Source organism: Pseudonaja textilis, chromosome 15 (genome assembly GCF_049901715.1).
Source record: "Pseudonaja textilis isolate UNSWEBS1 chromosome 15, rPseTex1.2, whole genome shotgun sequence".
Lineage (NCBI taxonomy): Eukaryota > Metazoa > Chordata > Lepidosauria > Squamata > Elapidae > Pseudonaja > Pseudonaja textilis.
The window spans coordinates 4047253-4066542 of NC_142004.1; the positions used below are offsets into that span (position 1 = coordinate 4047253).

Consider the following 19290-nt stretch of genomic DNA (forward strand, 5'->3'; position numbering starts at 1 on the left):
ACGTCTTTGGCGGGCAGGTCTCGTCCCTCCACCACGCGGAAGTGCAGCGCCGTCTTCCTGGCCATGCCGCGGCAGGTGAGGAGGGCGGGCGACAGGTAGCTGGTGATCCCCGCGCACCGACCCAGCCGGAGGAGAGGGCTGAAGGTTTGGGGGGACGGGGGGGGGAAGAAATAGCCTGGACGGGGAGGTCGCTTTCCCGGCCACCCCGAAGAGCCTCGCAATGCCAGAACGTTGCCAGCCCCTACCCCGAAATCCCCCCCACCCCACTCCGCCTCCCCAGGCAGGCAGGCCGGCGAGCAAGCAAGCAAGCAGAGGAACCGGTCCGTCTAGCTGGAGGTTGGAGCTCCGCCGGGTCGTCCGGCGCCTACCTGCCAGCTGGCGCTCGCTCTGCCTGCTTCGCGCCGGGCGGCCCCGAGGAGGCTACAGGTTGCCCAGCCGAGGCGGAGGGATGGCCGGTCCGCCTCCTTGTGGCAAGAATCGGCTCCCTTGCAGCTCGTCGCTTGGAAGAGGAGGAGGAGGAAGAGGAGGAGGAGGAGGAGGAGAAGAAGGGGAGAGCCGGCCAGCTCAGCTGCCAGAGCCCGCCCAGCCCAGCCTCCTTCTCCTCCTGTTTCCTCCTTCCTCTTCCTCCCTCCTTCCTTCCTCATCCCCTCCTCCTCCTCTTCTCCTGTTTCCTCTTTCCTCCTTCCCGTTTCCCTCTTCCTCCTTCTCCTTCCCCCTCTTCCTTGTTCCTCCTCCTCCTTTTCTTCCTTCTTCATCCCCTCTTCCTCCTCTTCGCCGCTCCTGTTTCCTCCTTCTTTGTTCCTCCTCTCTTCTTCCTCCTCCTCCTCCTCCTGTTTCCTTCTTCCTCTACCTCCCTCCTCCTCCTCCTCCTGTTTCCTCCTTCCTCTTCCTCCCTCCTTCCTTCCTCATCCCCTCCTCCTCCTCTTCTCCTGTTTCCTCTTTCCTCCTTCCCGTTTCCCTCTTCCTCCTTCTCCTTCCCCCTCTTCCTTGTTCCTCCTCCTCCTTTTCTTCCTTCTTCATCCCCTCTTCCTCCTCTTCGCCTCCTCCTGTTTCCTCCTTCTTTGTTCCTCCTCTTCTTCCTCCTCCTCCTCCTCCTGTTTCCTTCTTCCTCTACCTCCCTCCTCCTCCTCCTCCTCCTCCTCCTCCTCCTCCTCCTCCTCCTCCTCCTCCTCCTCTTCTTCTTCTTCTTCTTCTTCTTCTTCTTCTTCTTCTTCTTCTTCTTCTTCTTCTTCTTCTTCTTCCTTCTCTTTATTTCTTCCTCATCCTCTCTTCCTCCTCTTCTCCTCCTCCTGTTTCCTTCTTCCTCTGCCTCCCTTCTCCTCTTCTTTCCTCCTTTGTTCCCCCTCTTTTTCCTCCTCCTCCTCCTTTTCTTCTTCTTCCTCCTTCTCTTTCTTTCTTCCTCATCCTCTCTTCCTCCTCTCCTCCTTCTCCTGTTTCCTTCTTCCTCTGCCTCCCTTCTCCTTCTCCTCCCTCCTCTTTCCTCCTTCTTTGTTCCTCCTCCTCCTCCTCCTCCTCTTCTCCTTTTCCTTCTTCCTCCTTCTCTTTCTTTCTTCCTCGTCCCCTTCTTCTTCTCCTGCAACCAAGTTTGGTTACCATACTACAAAAAAAATAAATGTTGAGACTTTGGGGAAAAAAAAAAAACCAGAGAAGGGGAAAAGAAAAACCAGAAAGTCCAGTTGCCTCCTGAAAAAGCACCTTTGGGACAACCATGATCTCGATAATGGGGAATCTCTACAGAAATTCAGAGAAGAGCAACTAAGATGCTCAAAGGCCTGGAGACGAAGACATAGGAAGAACCGCTGCAGGATTTGGGTTTGGCTAGTCTTGGGAAAAGAACAATTAGGGATGACAGGATAGCAGCCTTCCACTACTCGAGGGGCTGCCCCAAAGAAGAGGGAGTCAAGCAATTCCCCAAAGCACCTGAAGGTGGGACAAGAAGCAACGGGTGGAAACTAACCAAGGAGAGAAGCAACTTAGAACTAAGGAGAAATTTCCTGAGAGTGAGAACAATTCACCAGTGGAAGAACTGGCCTTCAAACATCATGTGTGCTTCATCCATGGAGGTTTTTTAAGAAGAGTCTAGGGCTAAGCAGTCCCTTGTCTGAGTTGGTATAGGTTCTCCTGCTTGAGCAGGGGGCTGGACTAGAAGACCTCCAAGGTCCCTTCCAGATTCTATTCTATTCTATTCTATTCTATTCTATTCTATTCTATTCTATTCTATTCTATTCTATTCCATTCCATTCCATTCCATTCCATTCCATTCCATTCCATTCTTTCCCATTCTTTCCCATTCTAGTCTACTCTACTCTACTCTACTCTATACTCTCTACTCTACTCTACTCTACTCTACTCTACTCTACTCTACTCTTACTCTACTCTACTCTACTCTACTCTACTCTCCTGCCAGCAGGGGTGCAATGGGGTTGCTTCTAAACACGAGTTGGAGGAGAGCACGAGAGGTGGACTGAGCACTGCCACAAGTGTGCTGCGATAAGGCTGGCGAAGTGACCTCTAGGTGGTGGCAGAGGTAGAAAGAAATGCCCTTTGCTGCCCCCTGGTGGTGGCCCCGCATTTTGCAGACCCAGGTACGTGGAATCTCTCTGAACTCCGGAGGGATTCCAGAGATTGCGTTTGCACAGTGTATGCCTTCTGGGTTTCGAAACAGCCCTGGCCTATAAATCCAGGGTTTCAAAAATAGAAGACGGAAGATGCCACCCTCGGACTTCTAAGTAGTCTGATTGGGGCAGGACTCTTTGGCCCTATGAAAGCCATCGTCCTAAAACTCCCGAGCCGTGCTTGGAATTAGCAGGGATTACCCGCTAATCTCAACACCTGCCTGGATCCTTGAGCCGTTCTCAGTAACCTTTTTACCAGTTTCTGCTCAACAATCTGGCTGCAGTTATCCATGCCTCAGTAAACACCCAGGACCTGAGAAAGCGCCCTCAAGCTAATGTTCCCTAGCAACTGGAATTCAGAGTTAAGCTGCCTCTTCTACTACGCAGATAAACTCTCAGCTTCACCTTTCGCAGATAGACTTCACCTTTCTCAGATGGGTGGGTTTGTGTGATAAGTGAAGTATGGAGTTACTGCATGCTAAGTCAGCAAACTTCCTAGGACAGGGGTCTCCAATCTTGGCAACTTTAAGACTTGAGGACTTCAACTCCCAGAATTCCTCAGCCAGCAAAACTTACTTACTTACTTTCTTTCTTTCTTTCTTTCTTTCTTTCTTTCTTTCTTTCTTTCTTTCTTTCTTTCTCTTTCCCTTTCCCTTTCTTTTTCTTTCTTTTGTTTTCTTTTTTCTTTTCTTTCCGTCCCTTTCCTTTTCCCTTTTTTTCTTTTCCTTTCTTTTTCTTCCCTTTCCCTTTCTTTTTTCTTTCTATCTTTCTTTTCTTTCTTTCTTATTTTTTTGCAGTAACTATGTTGAATTCTACTGTATAATGCAATATTAACGCAATATCAGGGGGGTTTCAATTCAGCTGTATAGAATGGGAAGGGTGGGTGTTTGCGTTTTATTTTTGTAGTTATGATGTAGACCGAAGATGGGATTTAATTTCGTTGTAAGGGGTGCAATGACCATAAACTAAACTAAACTAAACTTTGTTTATTTTTCCTCCTCCTTTCGGAGGGTTTTAAGGAGTTCAGAAGGGCCAAAGGTATTGCAAGCGTTTAAAAACATCCCCTAAAAAAAAAAACACCTCTGTTTTTTGGAATGCAACCTTTTGACAGGGCAGGAAATGTCCTTAGGACAGCAGAAAGGCTGTTCTGTGGGAGGAAGAGAAGGGAGAAAAACAGACCCACAGGAATGGCTCAGGACACAGACTTGAATTTGTTGTAAACCAGACCATTGGCTGAGTAAGATATGGAGGGCGGGGGGGCTCTTTATTATAAATTAAATGCTGTGGTCTGATTGGCTCATGGACTCAGAAGTTAGGCAGAGTTTCTGCTTGGACACCTTGGTTTGCAATAATATGTGTGTGGGGGAGAGAGACAGAGAGAGAAAGAATAAAAGAGAGACAGGCAGGCAGAGACAGGCAGAGACAGAGGCAGAAAAAAAGAGAGAAAGAGAGAGAGATAGACACGTACAGAGAGAAAAAATGAAAGAGACACAGAGACAGAGAAAGAAAGAGAGACAGGGAGAGGAAGAACAAAAGAGTTGAGACAGGCAGACAGAAACAGAGAAAGACAGAGAGCGACAGAGAGAGAGAGAGAGAAAGAAGAGAGAAAGACAGAGAGTGTGAGAGAAAGAAAGGAGAAAGCGAGTGAGAGAAAAAGAGAAAGAAAGGAAAACGAGAGAAAGAAAGAGAGAGAAAACAGGCTGCAGAAATGTGCATTCCCCTCATTCCTTTATCACACATCTCACCTGTGAAACTGAGGTGTAAAAATTTCAGGCTTTATTCACACAACGCGTTTAACTAGGTCAGGTTAAAATTTTAAAATATTCCCCCTTCCGCCCCAATTGTAAAAAGATGTTGAGCCTTTGGAAAAAGTGCAAAGAGGAACAACTGAGTACCTTAGCAGATGAAAAAGCCAAAGGAGCAGGAGTCATGGGGCAAGATAAAAGTTTTTATAATGATACCAGAATTAAGGGAACAAGTAACACCAACATTTTCTGTAAAGGAAGGAGAAATAATGAAAAAAGAGGCGATGATGCAAGATCTTGTCCCAAAGGTGCTTCTCTCTTTTTTTTTTTTTTTTTCAAGAGGCACCTGAACTTCCTGGTTTTTCTTTGAAGACATTTCACTTCTCAACCAAGAAGCTTCCTTAAGCTCTGACTGGATGGTGGGAAATGATCATCCAGTCAGAGCTGAAGAAGCTTCTTGGATGAGAAGAGAAACCAAGAAAGTCCAGTTGCTTCTTGGAGGGGGCGGGGAAACACATTTGGGACAATCATGACTGGAGGACTGAGAAGCTCCAGACATGCCTCAGCATCTTGCAACGATGGTGAATATCTGTAGCTCAGGTGGAGGATGAGGACGGAGGTTCCTCCATCCTCAATCCAGCATCTTCGTTGTCCAGTGGCGACTAGAATTGGTTGCAGCAATCCAAACGTGGCCTCAGCAACGCACTGTAAAATGGCATCTATCGCTAATGCACATTAATTGGCATGCATTAAAATGTAATTTCATTACATACAGCACTCAGACGGTCACCATCTCCCATATAGACTACATAAACTTGACAAAATAAATAAATAAACGGAGCAAATACATTGACAAAATAAATACGTAGAGACTCTAGAAAGAGTGCCGAGAAGAGCAACAAAGATGATGAGGAGACTGGAGGCAAAAACATATAAAGAACGGTTGCTGGAATTGGGTATGTCTAGTCTGATGAAAAGAAGGACTCGGGGATGACATGATAGCAGTCTTCCAATATCTGAGGGGCTGCCCCAAAGAAGAGGGAGTCAAGCTATTCTCCAAAGCACCAGAGAAGGCAGGACAAGAAGCAACGGATGGAAACTAACCAAGGAGAGAAGAAACCTAGAACTCAGGAGAAATTTTCTGACAGTGACAACAATTCATCAGTGGAACAACTTGCCTCCAGAAGTTGTGAATGCTCCAACACTGGAATTTTTTTTAAAAAATGTTGGATAATCATTTGTCTGAAGTGGTGTAGGGTTTCCTGCCTGGGCAGGGGGTTGGACTAGAAGACCTCCAAGGTCCCTTCCAACTGTGTTATTCTATTCCATTCCGTTCCCTTCCCTTCCCTTCCCTTCCCTTCCCTTCCCTTCCCTTCCCTTCCGTTCCATTCCATTCCATTCCATTCCATTCTATTCTATTCTATTCCATTCCATTCCATTCCATTCCATTTCATTTCATTCCATTCCATTTTTATTCTATTCTATTCTATATACGAAATTACGCATATACGCACATATATCATGCATTCATGGGATTCTACCCCTCTGTGGATGCAGCCTAGAATTGCATTGGCTTTTTGGGCAGCCGCAGCACATCTCTGGCTCCTATTTAAGTGGCGGTCCATTCGGCCTCCCATATTCCTTTCAGAGTTACCGCTATTGAGATAATTTCAAGGATGTTGAATTAGGGAAGTTTTCTTTTCTCTCTCTCTCTCACTCTCTCCATATTACGGTGAAATCCTTTATGCGCAATTTGATTGAGATGAGAGAATCAGTGATGAGGAGCTGTGAAGGTCAATTGTGCCCCTTACACAGGGGTGCATCTCTTCTCAAGTTTTGCACTTGCCTCACCGCTATTAAAAACGCCGAACGAATGTGAAATAAATATTGGCAGGGGAGAGAAAGTTGGTGGGGGGAAACCCCAGAGTGTCTGAAAGTTCCCCTTTCCACCCCCTTCTTGCAAAACATCACAGGGCCGGATGTTAAAAGTGAGGAGGAAGTGTTTTCAGTTGACCCTTCTTTCACAACTCGACTGTGTCACCCACAAGTGGACAAGCAGTAAGTGTGTAATGTTTGGAGAAAGCCAAAAGGCAAATGTGGCTTTCTAACAAGTCCCTTCCCCTCCCTCCTTGTAGGTCATCTAGTCCAACCCCCCCACCCAAGCAGGAGACCCTACACCATTTCTGACAGATGGCAGTCCAGTCTCTTCTTGAAAGCTTCCAGGGATGAAGCTCCCACAACTTCCGAAGGCAACTTCTGTTCCATGGGTTGATTGGTCTCACCGTCAGAAAATTCCTCCTTATTTCTAGCGTTGAATCTCTCCTTGATCAGTTTCCATCCATTATTCCTTGTCTGGCCTTTGGGTGCCTTGGAAAATAAATAAAAATCCCTTCCTCCTCTCTGGGGCAGCCCCTCAAATATTGGAAGACTTCTATCCTGTCTCCCTTGGTCCTTTCTCTTCCCTAGACTAGCCAGGCCCAGTTCCTGCAACTGTTCTTCCTATGTTTTAGCCTCCAGTCCCCTCATCATCCTGGTTGCTCTTCTCTGCACTCTTTCTAGAGTCTCAACATCTTTTTTATAAGTGCGGTGACCAAAACTGGATGCAGTACTCTAGGTGTGGTCTTACTAAGGCTTTATAGAGTGGTATTAGTACCTCCCTTGGTCTTGACTGTATTTCACTGTTAATGCAATTCAGGATTGCATTGGCTTTTTTGGCTGCTGCCGCACACGGCTGGCTCCTATTTAGCTGGTTGTCCACTAAGACTCCAAGATCCCTCTCCCAGTTCCTGCCATTGAACCTGGTTTCACCCAGTCTATTCTATGTGTCCTCTTGGTTTTTCTTGCCTAAAGTGTAGGACTTTCCTTTTCTCTGCATTGAATTTCATTTTTCATTGTTCCCTGGTATGTGTGGGGCGGGTTGGACTAGATGACCTACAAGGTCCCTTCCAACTCTGTTGAATCTAACATCCCCCCGAGATTGTGGCTTTCGCAAGTTGTCGACAAACCCACCCAAACTCACGACAGAAACCTGCCGGTTCAACGCAGGCTGGGCGAGAGGGATGGGGAAGGGGGCGGGGTGGAGGCGTTTGCTCAGCCCGCTGGACGCGTCGCCGCGGCAACAGAACGTTGTGCTGGCCGTCTCCGTGGCAACCGCCTGGGAACTCCCGGGAACTGCTTTTATTTTATTTTTTTTTCCCCTTCAAGCTGTCGCTTCCCTGGCCCCATTTGGGGTTTCTCCGGGGCAGCTGGTGGGGAAGAGGGAGAAAGGGAAGCGATGGCTTCGGATTTGGAGGAGAGGGTCCGCGCCGCCATCCAGGAGAAGCTGATGGTGATGTAAGGCTGGGGAAGGGGTGGCAGTGAGGAGGGGGAGGGAGGGGGTCTGCAAAGTTTTACCACTTGCAAAAGGAGTGAGAATAATAATAATAATAATAATAATAATAATAATAATAGTAATAATAATAATAATGGAACACATTATCCTGGATATCACGATTGTGGAGAAGAAAAAAGTGTGGATCATCGACATTGCCAAACAATAATAATAATAATAATAATAATAATAATAATAATAATAATAATAATAATAGTAATAATAGTAATAATAATAATAATGGAACACATTATCCTGGATATCACGATTGTGGAGAAGAAAGAAGTGTGGATCATCGACATTGCCAAACAACTTGCAAAAGTCACCAGATACCAGGACTTGAGAATCGAACTGCAGAGACTCTGGCATAAACCAGTGCAGGTGGTTCCAGTGGTACTGGGCACACTGGGTGCTGTGCCTAAAGACCTGGGCAAGCACTTAAACACAATTGACGCTGACAAGATCGCCATTGGTCAGCTGCAGAAGGCCACCTTACTGGGATCTGGGTGCGTAATCCATCGATACATCATGCAGTCCTAAACGCTTGGGAAGGGTTCGGCTAGTGATTTGTGATAAGAAACGCAGTGGCTCGATGGGCGTGGTGTTCGGTCGGTGTGGCTTGGTGTCTTGGTGGGCGTGGCAGGGGAAGATACTGCAAAATCTGCCTTCCCTCCCCATCCCACTAACCTGCTTTCCAGCTCCGTTCTCCTGGGCAGGGCAACCAAAGAAGACCCAGCCGATCAGCTGGGACTCGGGAGGTGGAGAGTAGATGGGCTTGGTGGGGCCAGTCAGAGGTGGGATTTGCCAGTTCTCCAAACTACTCAAAATTTTTACCACCGGTTCTGGAGAACCAGTCCGAACCGGCTGAATACGACCTCTGGTCTTGAGTCTTTGGATCGCTCCTTTCTAGGAAAATCCCGGAGAAGGAAAACGACTTTTTACCATCGTCTTGCTGCCTCTTAGAGAAGCAAAGAGAACTGGCAGAAGTGGAGAAGACTTTCTCAGCCACCAAAGAGGTACATCGGCTTAGACCCGAAGGGCACCAACAGTGGTGGACTTCATTCCCCAGAATTCCCCAGGCAGCAGGGCTCTTCATCATAATTTCAGGGGTTAAAAGTGCCACAACTGGACAGCTTTGGGACAGGGAAGCCGATTTAAACTTAGGGACGTGGTGGCTCAGTGGCTAAGATGCTGAGCTTGTCAACCAGAAAGGTCGGTGGTTCAGCGGTTCGAATCCCTAGCACCGCATCACGGAGTGAGCTCCCGTTCCTTGTCCCAGCTTCTGCCAACCTAGGAGTTTGAAAGTATGTAAAAAAAAATGCAAGTAGAAAAATAGGGACCCTTTTGGTGGGAAGGCAACAGCGTTCCGTGCACCTTTGGCAAAAGGCAACTGGACTTTCTTAGAACATAGTTGGACTTTCTTAGAACATAGTTGGACTTTCTTAGAACATAGCTGGAAGAGACATTGGAGGGCTCTTAGAACATAGTTGGACTTTCTTAGAACATAGTTGGACTTTCTTAGAACATAGCTGGAAGAGACATTGGAGGGCTCTTAGAACATAGTTGGACTTTCTTAGAACATAGTTGGAAGATCAAGCTTCTTATTTTCTTTGTTCAAAAGCCTTTGGCTGTATCTTTTCTTCAACTGCTCTTCTCTATCTCTCCCTGACCCTTTCCAGGACTTTCAGAAAAAGATGGATCATCTGAAGCAGCGACGGCAAGAGCTGGAACACAAAGAAGGTCAACTCAAACAGGCCATTCTGAAGTTTGACAAGTTCTTGAAGGTTTGTTCTTGAAGCTCAGCACTAGAACATCCATAGACTCTTAGGGCTGAAAGGGACACTGGAGGTCTAATCCAACCCAGGTAGGAGTGTAACCAATCTTCGGTCAAGAGTAATACAGAATTAGATTTGGAATTTATTTATTTGTTTGTTCCATTTCTGGAACCGCCTATGTCCCTCACAGAGGGACAATAAAATATGAAAACAGAACATAGGATAATTGGGTTGGAGTGGGTCTTGAAGGTCTTCTAGTCCAGCCCTCTACTCAAACAGGAGATGCTATACCGTCCTGGACAAATGGCTGTCCAGTGTCTTCTTGAGAAGCTCCAATGATGGAGCATCCACAACTTCTGGAAGTAAGTTGTTCCCCTGGTTGATTGATAGAAAATGTTCTAGGTTGGATCTCTCTTTAATGTTCCACTGGTTACTTCCTGTTCTGCCATCAGGTTCTTGGGAGAATGGGTTGACCCTCTCATCACTGTGATAGTCCCTCAAGTATTGGAAGACTGCTATCATATCACCCCTAGTTCTTCTCTTCGTTGGACTAGATTAGCGCTCTTCAAACTTGGCAACTTTAAGACTGGTGGACTTCCTTTCACTTCCCCATGCTGACTGGGGGATCCTGGGAGTTGAAGTCCACCAGTCTTAAACTTGCCAAGTTTGGAGACCACTGGACGAGACATACCTAGTTGAGATCTATCTCATCCTGGGCACCTTTTGTTTTTTTTTAACTATTACCATCTGGCAGACTGTATAGGACAATAAAAACAAGGACAAATGGGCTGAAAAACAGCTTCTATCCGTCCATTGAATTCTACTGTATAGTGCAATGTTAATGCACTGTCTGGGGTTTTCAATTCAATTGTATAGAGAAGGTGAAGGATGGGTGTTTGTGTTTTATTTTTATTTTTATAGTTTTCTTACATATAATGTACACTGAAGATGGCATTTCATTTCATTGTATGAGGTGCAATGACAGTAAATGCCCGTAATGTGTCTAAAACAGTTTGGCAGACTTCCTTGGGACTATTTACAAAGTCCTTCAGGATAAGCCTGATAAGCACCCACCTTTATCTTCCTTGAAATGCTGCCAACGACTAAATTTCCAATTAGTTATACAAGGCCAAACAGAACACAAATTCAACCCCAAGTTTCAGGTTTCAAACTGACCAGTACGAACAAAGTTGCTTCCAGCAAAGGTTCCTGTCCCTTTGCTCCTTCTTTATGTCTTACGGGAGGGCCAATCGCCTCGAAGCCTTACTCCCAAGTCACCCCTTTTGTCTCAGCTGCTCTTGCCTTCTGGCAGCTCTGCGCATGCACGCACTGGGAACAGGCTCCCTTTGTTCCTCTGCCTCGCTGCTGTCAGATTCTTGGAGGCTCCAGAGTCAGCACCCTGCTCTCAGATGGTCCTGGCCCCATCTCTGTGTCGGACGCAGGACCCTCATCCAAGTCCTCCCCAGACTCCCAGACTGGCCCACGTTCCTACCCACTGTCTGACTCTGCTGCCACCTCCGCAGGCTGCCAATGGACCACAACGCAAAGTAGTTGCCTCAATCATCCATCATATGGTTTAGCCTCCAGACATAAAAACAGGGTATATTAAAAAAAAATTAAAATTTTAATATGATTTGAAGGGGCTGGCATCCACCCCAAAGGAGGAAAGGCTTTCAGGTGTGATCCAGGACCATTTTCTCTCCTGCAGGAGAACGACGCCAAACGGAGCAGAGCGATGCGGAAAGCTGACCAGGAAAAGCAGCAGATGGCTCTTAAGAAAGTGGAAGCGGAACACCTCCGAGAGGAAATTGCCCGGTTAATGACGGTGAAAACCAGACTCCAAGGACGCCTGGCAGCTCACAAACCTTTCTGTGAATATCTGCAGGAAGTCCTGGGGAAGACGGAGCAGGTGAGGAGGGCAGGGGAGGGGAAGGGGCAGAACCGGAGGGAAGGTTGGAGAGGGACTCCCTTTTTTTTCCCCCCCTCTCGTCTTGCAGTTTCAGGACATCTCAGAGATGATTGGTCGGTTCGAGACTCTCAGGGCCACCCAGGCCAGTTTGATCCGGAGAGAACAAATTGCCCGTGAAGCTGTGGAGGAGGAACGCAGCTGCCTGCAACAGTACCTGGAAGAAAGCAGTAACAGGATTTTGCAGCAAAATAATATGGTGGCAGAGCTCCAAGATCAGCTGGAGCAAACCCAGGCCAAGGTCCTTGAATTGGTAAGGCCAGGACATCGTTGTTGTTGTTGAGTTGTGAAGTCGTGTCCGACCCATTGCGACCTGGTGGGCTAGAAAGAGTGCAGAGAAGGGCAACGAAGACGATTAGGGCGGGGTCCCCAACCACCGGTCCCCGGACCGGGACCGGTCCGTGGATCATTTTTTACCGGGCCGCAAAGCTTGGGCGCCGCCATTTTGTTTCAAAGGCGCTTCCGGGTTTTTGGTTGCTTCCGGGTTTTCGGTTGGAAAGCGGCATTTGGGTGCTCGCGCCTTAGTTTCGTCGAAGAGGGGGGGCGTGGCTTCGAACGAAGAGCTGTCCCGATGGCGGTGGAGTCTCGCATTACTCAGGTACTGATTCGTGGAAGAATAAATAATCGTGAAACCGGTCCCTGGTTCAAAAAAGGTTGTGGGCCACTGGATTAGGGGACTGGAGAAGAATGAAGAATGGTTGCAGGAATTGAGTATGTCTAGTTTAATGAGGAGAAGGACGAGGAGGGGGCGTGATAGCAGTCTTCCAATATTTGAGGGGCTCCCACAAAGAAGAGGGAGTCAAGCTATTCTCCAAAGCACCCGAAGAGAGGACAAGGATAGAATCCCTTATGCCACCAGGCTTGAAATTTTGAACCTAGACAACTTAGATCTACGCCACCTACAGTCTGATCTAAGCTTAGTACGTAAAATTGTCCGCTACAACGTCTTACCTGTCAATGATTACTTCAGCTTCAACCCCAATAACACACGGGCAAACAATAGATACAAAACTCATAGTAAACCTCTCAAAGCTCAATTGCAGAAAATACGACTTCGGCAACAGAGTGGTCAACGCCTGGAACGGACTCCCTGACTCTGTTGTTACATCCTCAAACCCCCAAAACTTTAACCTTAAACTGTCTACCGTGGACCTCACTCCATTCCTAAGAGGTCTGTAAGGGGGCGTGCATAAGTGCACAATCGTCCCTACCGTCCCTGTCCTACTGTCACCATGGAACAGGGTGGAGGCTGTTCCCCAGAGTGCATGTGCGCAGAGCTGCTAGAAGGTGAGAGCAGCTGAGAAAAAAAGGAGTGACTCGGGAGTAAGGCTTTTATACCTCCCCTACGGTATAAAAGACAGGCAAATGTAAAGAAACCTTTGCAGGAAGCAAAGTCATTCATTCTGTTTGGATTAATCCTTGAAGCTCTGTGTCGACTTCGTACTTCGGTTGGCCTTTTTACAGTTCATTTGGCACTTTAGGTGTTGGCAGCCATTCAAAGGAGAGAAAGGTGGGTGCTTATCTCGAGGGACTGTTTGGGACTCATTACCGGCTGGGAATGAACATAATTCCCAGCGGTGATATAAAACAAGAGTTGTTTGGACTAAGATTTTTTTTCTCTCTCTCTTGCTTCACCCTTTCTAGGAGTCCAACTGGATTTGCATCCAGAACACGGCTGCAAGCAAAACCCTGGAACTGGGGCAGATCAAGCTTGCAGCTCTGAACCTTTTCCAGATGGTGGCCAAGCATAGGAAGCTACCCATGAATGTGCCCCAAGAGGACACCGACGCCCAACTAGATGCGGTCAGCTCTCATAGCGTTTCCATAAACGATGTTAGCTTCAGCAAACTCACCCCGTGGGAGTCTTTCAATTATTAATACGCTGACAAAGGATCTTGCCAAGGGAAGTAATGTAAGATGTGTGTCTGTTAGCCACGGCTCCAAGCTGTGAAGTTTTTATTGACCTTTGGCTGATCTCAAGTGCCTTGAATATACCCGGGTGCGAGTAGTCCTTGACTTACAACCATCCATTTAGTGTCCGTTTGAAGTTGCAACATCTCTTGAAGAAGGGTCTTGTGACCGTTTATCACACACAGCAACCGTTGCCGCCATCCCCATGGTCTCGGGATCCAAATTCAGACGCTTGGAAACTGGTTCATATTTATGACAGTCCCAGGGTCATCTTATTCCCTTTTGTGACCTTCCAGCAACTAAAATCCATGGGGAATAGAATAACAGAGTTGGAGGTCATCTAGTCCAACCCCCTGTTCAAGCCAGATTCACTTAACACCGGGTTATTAAATCACCAACTGCAGTGGTTTTCCTACATAGATCTCCCGGAAAAAAAACTCAATAGGAAGGGCATCCAGCCAGTAAACACTCAACTCCTTTCAGTTGCCTAGACTCCATTCCACAAGGGATTACGGGGTTGTTAAAAGAGGATGACGATGGAAGGTAATGCACGCACCACTTCCTCCTCCCAATTTTAGCAACAGCCACCCGCTCTGTTTCTCCATCCCTCCAGGTGCAGCTTTGCGTTGAAGACTTAACAGCCATACTCGCCGATTTCCGCAAAGCAGAGCCTCCACAATCTTCACAGCCAGAAAAAAGGGTGCCATCTCAGGCCAGTACATCTGCCAGCCGGTCACTACTATCTAGGGTGCGTATTGCCCCAACTACATCCTCTGTAACTTGCACTACGGATCTCCTGATTTTAGGAAAAATTAAACTTTCTAACGGTAAGTACGAGTGGCCTTGGGAGACTGGAGGAAGAGCTACAGACTAGGCAACAGTCAGATAAGAGGCAGCTGAGCCCGTAGAAGGAATGTCAACATTGCAAACACCTCAGAGAGACCTTCCCTAGTTTCTTAACCTGTGAAGGTGATGGAGGGAGAAATGTACCTTCATATTTGCAAAATTGTTAATGTAACTTTACAAGAAGAGTTTTTTATGCATCTTATGGTTCTTGATCAGTGTGTCTTTTTTTTTTTAATGTACACTGAGAGCATTTGCACCAAAGACAAATTCCTTGGGTGTCCAATCACACTTGGCCAATCAAGAATTCTACAATTCTACTATGGAATTGGGAGAATCCAGCATGCTTTCAGCACCTTGGATAGTTCCCCACCAGTTCCCTTCCCAATCGCCATCTTAAGCCTAGACAAGCCTACAATTTCTTCTTAATTAACGTCAAAAAAATAATATTCTGCAATACTGCTGCCCTTCAGATCAACTCATGAAACTCTTAGCAGGAATCACGTAGATTGGAGGGCTTATAGTCGTTGAAATTACTACATCAGGAGAACTTTCAGGTTAGGAATTCATCTTGCAAGATCAACGTTGGTGGTGGAATCGTATGAATTCCGTTGGACAATGACGGAATGACACAAACTGCCTCCTGACACAAATACTGTCCTGATAGCAGTGTCGAAGTAGGCAAGGGTGGGATTTGCATTCCAACGTTCTCATTTTGACGTTATTCCGCATTGCTGCAGAATCCCCTGGGTTGCAGTTTTGTGGGAGAAGACCCCGTGATATTTTTAATTACTTAAATTCATCCCATGTCGAAGGGAGCAATTTTACTTTGGGACAACAGGTGTGGAAAAGTCGGAATTTATCCCTATCTGTGTCATGTTTAAATTCAGGCATCGTGCTATAGTTTTAACGGATGACTTGGTTTTTAAAAAAATACAAGCTGCTTTCGAATCAAGAAACGTGGTGGATTGCTAAAGAGTCGAAACATTAATATATTTATGGGGATCCTCCGTCATCCAGGGCAGGTGCTGGTTTTTCTTTTGAAGACGTTTCGCTTCTCATCCAAGAAGCTTCGTCAGTTCAATTCAATTAATTTGCAAAGCGACAGGAGGTTAGGAGCCCTGATGTCGCAGAAGGCGGTATTGCAGGCTAACTCTGCCCACTGCCAGCGGTTCAATCCTGATCAGCTCAAGGTTGACTCAGCCTTCCATCCTTCCGAGGTTGGTAAAACGAGGATCCAGGTTATTGTGGGCAAGAGACCGACCTGTAAATCGCCCAGAGTCCGTTGTAAATCACTACGAAGCCGTATATAAATCTAAATGCTATTGGTATAAGTTTGGACGTCAACAGGTTTGCTCTGAACACACCTGTTTTTTAATCTTACTTTAGCTTAATGGACACTTGAGTCTCTAGCATGTCAAATGATCAGGCAAACACCCCCCCCACCCCAAAATTGGACTCTGCATCTCTCTAAGCACATAATTCAAGATAACTCTCTACTCCAAAATAATTCCCCCAAAAAACAACAACCCAAAACCAAGAGGATGTGGCAATGATAAGAACCCATTCCAAATGATGCGGCTGGATGCTGAAATAAATCTTTTATTTATTTTTAGACCCAAAGTTTACACAGTAAATAAAGTGAGGATCCACCACGTCAAGCAGGACCTCTACATCCGTTTCCGCAGCTTGCCTTTCTTGACCTTTCCGCGACCAAAGGCCGTTTGGCGCATCTCTCGCACCCGTTGCCGGCTACGAGATTTCAAGCGCTTCATCCCGCCGCCCTGCAGGAAACGTTGCTTGGACGCCTTTTTCCTTTGCTTGAAGATCTGCTCCTTGGTTTTCAGCTCGGAGCGGACCTTGCCTCGCTGGGAGGAGGCCGGGTGGGGCCCTTTGGAAGGGAACAAAAAATAACAATAAAACAACGGTTGGGATAGAGTTCAAATTAATGACGGGCAGCCCGGCGCAGGACGATGAAACTGTCAACTTGTAAAACATTCCTATGCCTGTTTCCTAGTTGCCATGAGATTTTTTTGGGTGGGTGGGGGAGAGACCTGAAGGAGCATACAGCAAATAAAATCGGAAGCACACCCCAAGTTTATCTCACAAAGATTGTAACTTAAGACAACAGGGACATTCCTTTATTGGGGAAAGTGAGTGATGACACACCCAGGCCGTGAAGGCGGTGTTTCATTGGAGAAGCTGAATTAGGATACGTCCAGGGGAATTTGGGAAGACAGGGTCCTAGTGATGACACGTCTCGGAGTTGGCTTCCTGCAAGCCATGCCGGCACGTTGCTCCTAATAAATCTTTTGAAGTTGTTTGAAGCTTGGCTCGAGGCGTACGATTTAATTCGGGCGACCGCCGGAATCCGGACAGAAACCACGTTGCTGTTAGTGGGCTCGCGGCCTTTTACGCGAAGTTACGGGCAGACTGAATGAAGGAAGGGCGGTTTGTGCCTTGGCCGTCTCAGCGACCCCGTAATTACGTGATCACAATGCCGGCAACGGGAAACTGGCTTGCTCTTCAATCCGTCGAAGGGGTGGGATTCAGCCGGTTCAGGCGAACTGGATGTTAAATTGGCATCTGGTTTGCCCAACTGGGAGTTGAACCCACCGACTGGCCCCGCCCAACCCCGGAGTCTCCACGTGGCCCATTTTGGATGTGCACGGAGGCTGTGAGAGAGTGAAAAATGGCCCTCCCGGAAGTGGGCCTGTTTCCGGCTTCCAGAAGGCCTCTGGAGCCCGGGGGGAGTCTGTTTTTGCCCTCCAAGAAGCCCGAGCGAAGCCTCCGGACTATGGGGAAGACAAAAAAACAGCCCTCCCGGAAGTTCTGGTGGGCCACACCTACCCAGCAACCGGGCAGTTGTTGGGATTTTTGAATCCCACCTCTGGTTGCCACCCATCTATGATCCCATGTCTGTGGAGAGCCTCAGTCATCCAGGCCACAGTTGTCCCAAAGGTGCTTTTTCGTTTTCTTTTTGCTTGAAGACATTTCGCTTCTGACTCAAGAAGCTTCTTTCAGTTCCCAAAGACAAACCGGACTGCCTTTTGTTTTTACCTGAAGGGCTTTCGCTTCTCCTCCAAGAAGCTTCTCCGATCCTGAAGAACTGAAGGAACCTCTTGGGTGAGAAGTGAAAGGCCTTCAAGCCAAATAAAAGTCCAAACTGCCCTTTTGAGAAAGCACCTTCGGATAATGACGGCCACCCCTGGGAACCCAAAGGCGAGAGTTCGACGCCTCCATTCTCTCTCAAAGCTCACCTCGGCCTTTCTGCCTCTTCCTGTTCTTCTGATTGCCATCAACCTCCGTGTCAGAATCCTGTTCGTCAATCTTATTTCTCTTTTTCCATTTGTCGTAGCTGGAGCCGGATAGGAAATTCAACTTAGGCAAGTCTTCCCGAGTAGCTCTCACCAACTCTCCAACTCCCTTGAGACTTTCAAGAAGAGATTGGACTGCCACCTGTCAGAAATGGTGTAGGGTCTCCCACTTGGGTGGGAGGGTTGGACTAGATGACCTACAAGGTCCCTTCCAACTCTGATTATCTGTTTTAACTCCATTATTTTGTTTCTTATCCCACCCACCTGGATTAAAATACATGTGGGAGGGGGGAAGAAAGACCCAAGATAAAGACTTTTTTTCCCTCCTGGGATGAACTTGAAAAGATACATGTTGGTTTTGTAGGAGCTGCTGATGTAGGCGCCGCTTTCCGTACGGATCTTCTTCTTATCCTCCTGACCCGTTTGACCCACAAATCGTTTCCGTTTCCGATCCCTGCAGAACCAAAAAAAAAAACAAAACACACCAGGTCATCCTTTCCACTTCCAACAGTTCGTTTAGCGACCTCTCGAAATTACGGTGGCACTGAAAAAAAACGATTTGTGTTTTTCACACTGATGACCGTTGCAGTATTCCCACAGTTGCACGATCGACACTTGCCGTAGGACAGTGGCTGTGTTCTGGGATTATGTGATGCCCGGTTGCAGGAATGGGGCATGCCTAATCTAAAGAAAGGAAGGATATGATAGCAGTCTTCCAATATCTCAAGGGCTGCCCCAAAGAAGAGGGAGTCAAGCTATTCTGCAAAGCACCTGAAGGCAGGACAAGAAGCAACGGGTGGAAACTGAACCAGGGAGAGAAGCAACCTAGAACTAAGGAGAAATTTCCTGACAGTCAGAACAATTCATCGGTGGAACAAGTTGCCTCCAAAAGTTGTGAATGCTCTGACTCTGGAAGTTTTTAAGAAAAGGTTGGATAGCCATTTGCTTGAAGTGGTGTAGGGTTTCCTGCCTAAGCAGGGGGTTGGACTAGAAGACCTCCAAGGTCCCTTCCAGCTCCGCTATTCTGCTATCGGTCATCTAAATGACCCTCTGCTAAATATATATATATATATATATATATATATATATATATATATATATATATATATATATATATATATATATATATATATATATATATATGAATAATGTCTTTATCACCCTTGCAAATTTGGGGTGCAGGAGTGGCCATGGGAACAGGAACTACCGTATTTCCCCATGTATAAGCCACCCCTTTTTTCCAAAATTTTCAAGCCCAAAAAGTAGGGGTGGCATATACAAAGCAGGTACACTTTTTATACGTGAAAAATGCATAAAATAATAAAGTAGGAATAAACTGGTTTTCCAGCAGTATGCTATACTTTTTGTAAAAATTGTACGTGATGATACGATTGCGAGTGCGAGTACGCGATAGAAATGCATACGCTAGGCATCGGCCTGAATGCTTCGTTCCTACTCTCGTTCGATGCGTAGATTGCTAGCGTCGCCGCACCGCTTTCGGCGTCATGACCGAAGTTGTAGATCTAGACGTCGAATTTTGTTTCTTTGTAAATTTTCTTTCTTCATAACTTGTTTCTCTAATAAAATATTTTTTTCAAAACTTCACAGTCCAAAAATTGGGGGGGTGGCTTATACAAAGGGGGTGCTTATACATGGGGAAATACGGTAGCTATGTTTAGCCTAATGAAACGAAGGACTGAGGGGGACATGAGAGCAGTTTTCCAGTATCTGAGGGGCTGCCCCAAAGA

General features: G+C 46.8%; 3 protein-coding genes across 6 annotated transcripts in view; 1 reads left to right on the forward strand and 2 right to left on the reverse strand.

Moving 5' to 3' along the window:
- RASAL1 (RAS protein activator like 1) overlaps nucleotides 1–615 on the reverse strand; it is a 35919-nt gene extending 35304 nt beyond the window's left edge. The window contains exons 1-2 of one of the 3 annotated variants that reach the window (XM_087913230.1): nucleotides 369–615; nucleotides 1–138 (exon numbers count right to left, since the gene is read on the reverse strand). Coding sequence is in view for 2 of the 3 variants with exons in the window: in XM_087913231.1 (XP_087769357.1) it covers nucleotides 1–65 (65 nt within the window). In the remaining variant the exon portion in view is untranslated. The remainder of the gene's footprint in view (nucleotides 139–368) is intronic. The other 2 variants (XM_087913231.1, XM_087913232.1) reach the window with 2 other exon arrangements.
- Nucleotides 34–16552, forward strand: CFAP73 (cilia and flagella associated protein 73). 2 transcript variants are annotated; one of them, XM_087913234.1, is made up of 8 exons: nucleotides 34–144; nucleotides 8641–8746; nucleotides 9410–9514; nucleotides 11214–11414; nucleotides 11503–11724; nucleotides 13116–13274; nucleotides 13996–14130; nucleotides 15842–16552. In XM_087913234.1, exons 3-8 carry the CDS (start codon nucleotides 9425–9427, stop codon nucleotides 15863–15865), a joined length of 831 nt encoding a protein of 276 aa, XP_087769360.1. In that variant the 5' UTR covers nucleotides 34–144; nucleotides 8641–8746; nucleotides 9410–9424; the 3' UTR covers nucleotides 15866–16552. The 2 variants fall into 2 exon arrangements, with proteins under 2 accessions (XP_087769360.1, XP_087769359.1); XM_087913233.1 differs by lacking the exon at nucleotides 34–144 and adding an exon at nucleotides 7530–7693.
- The window catches only part of DDX54 (DEAD-box helicase 54), an 18351-nt gene continuing 14873 nt past the window's right edge, over nucleotides 15813–19290 (reverse strand). Inside the window, exons 18-20 of the mRNA XM_026718661.2 lie at nucleotides 17892–17996; nucleotides 17486–17583; nucleotides 15813–16116 (exon numbers count right to left, since the gene is read on the reverse strand). Of these exons, the coding sequence (XP_026574446.2) occupies nucleotides 15896–16116; nucleotides 17486–17583; nucleotides 17892–17996 (424 nt within the window). The 3' untranslated portion in view covers nucleotides 15813–15895. The remainder of the gene's footprint in view (nucleotides 16117–17485; nucleotides 17584–17891; nucleotides 17997–19290) is intronic.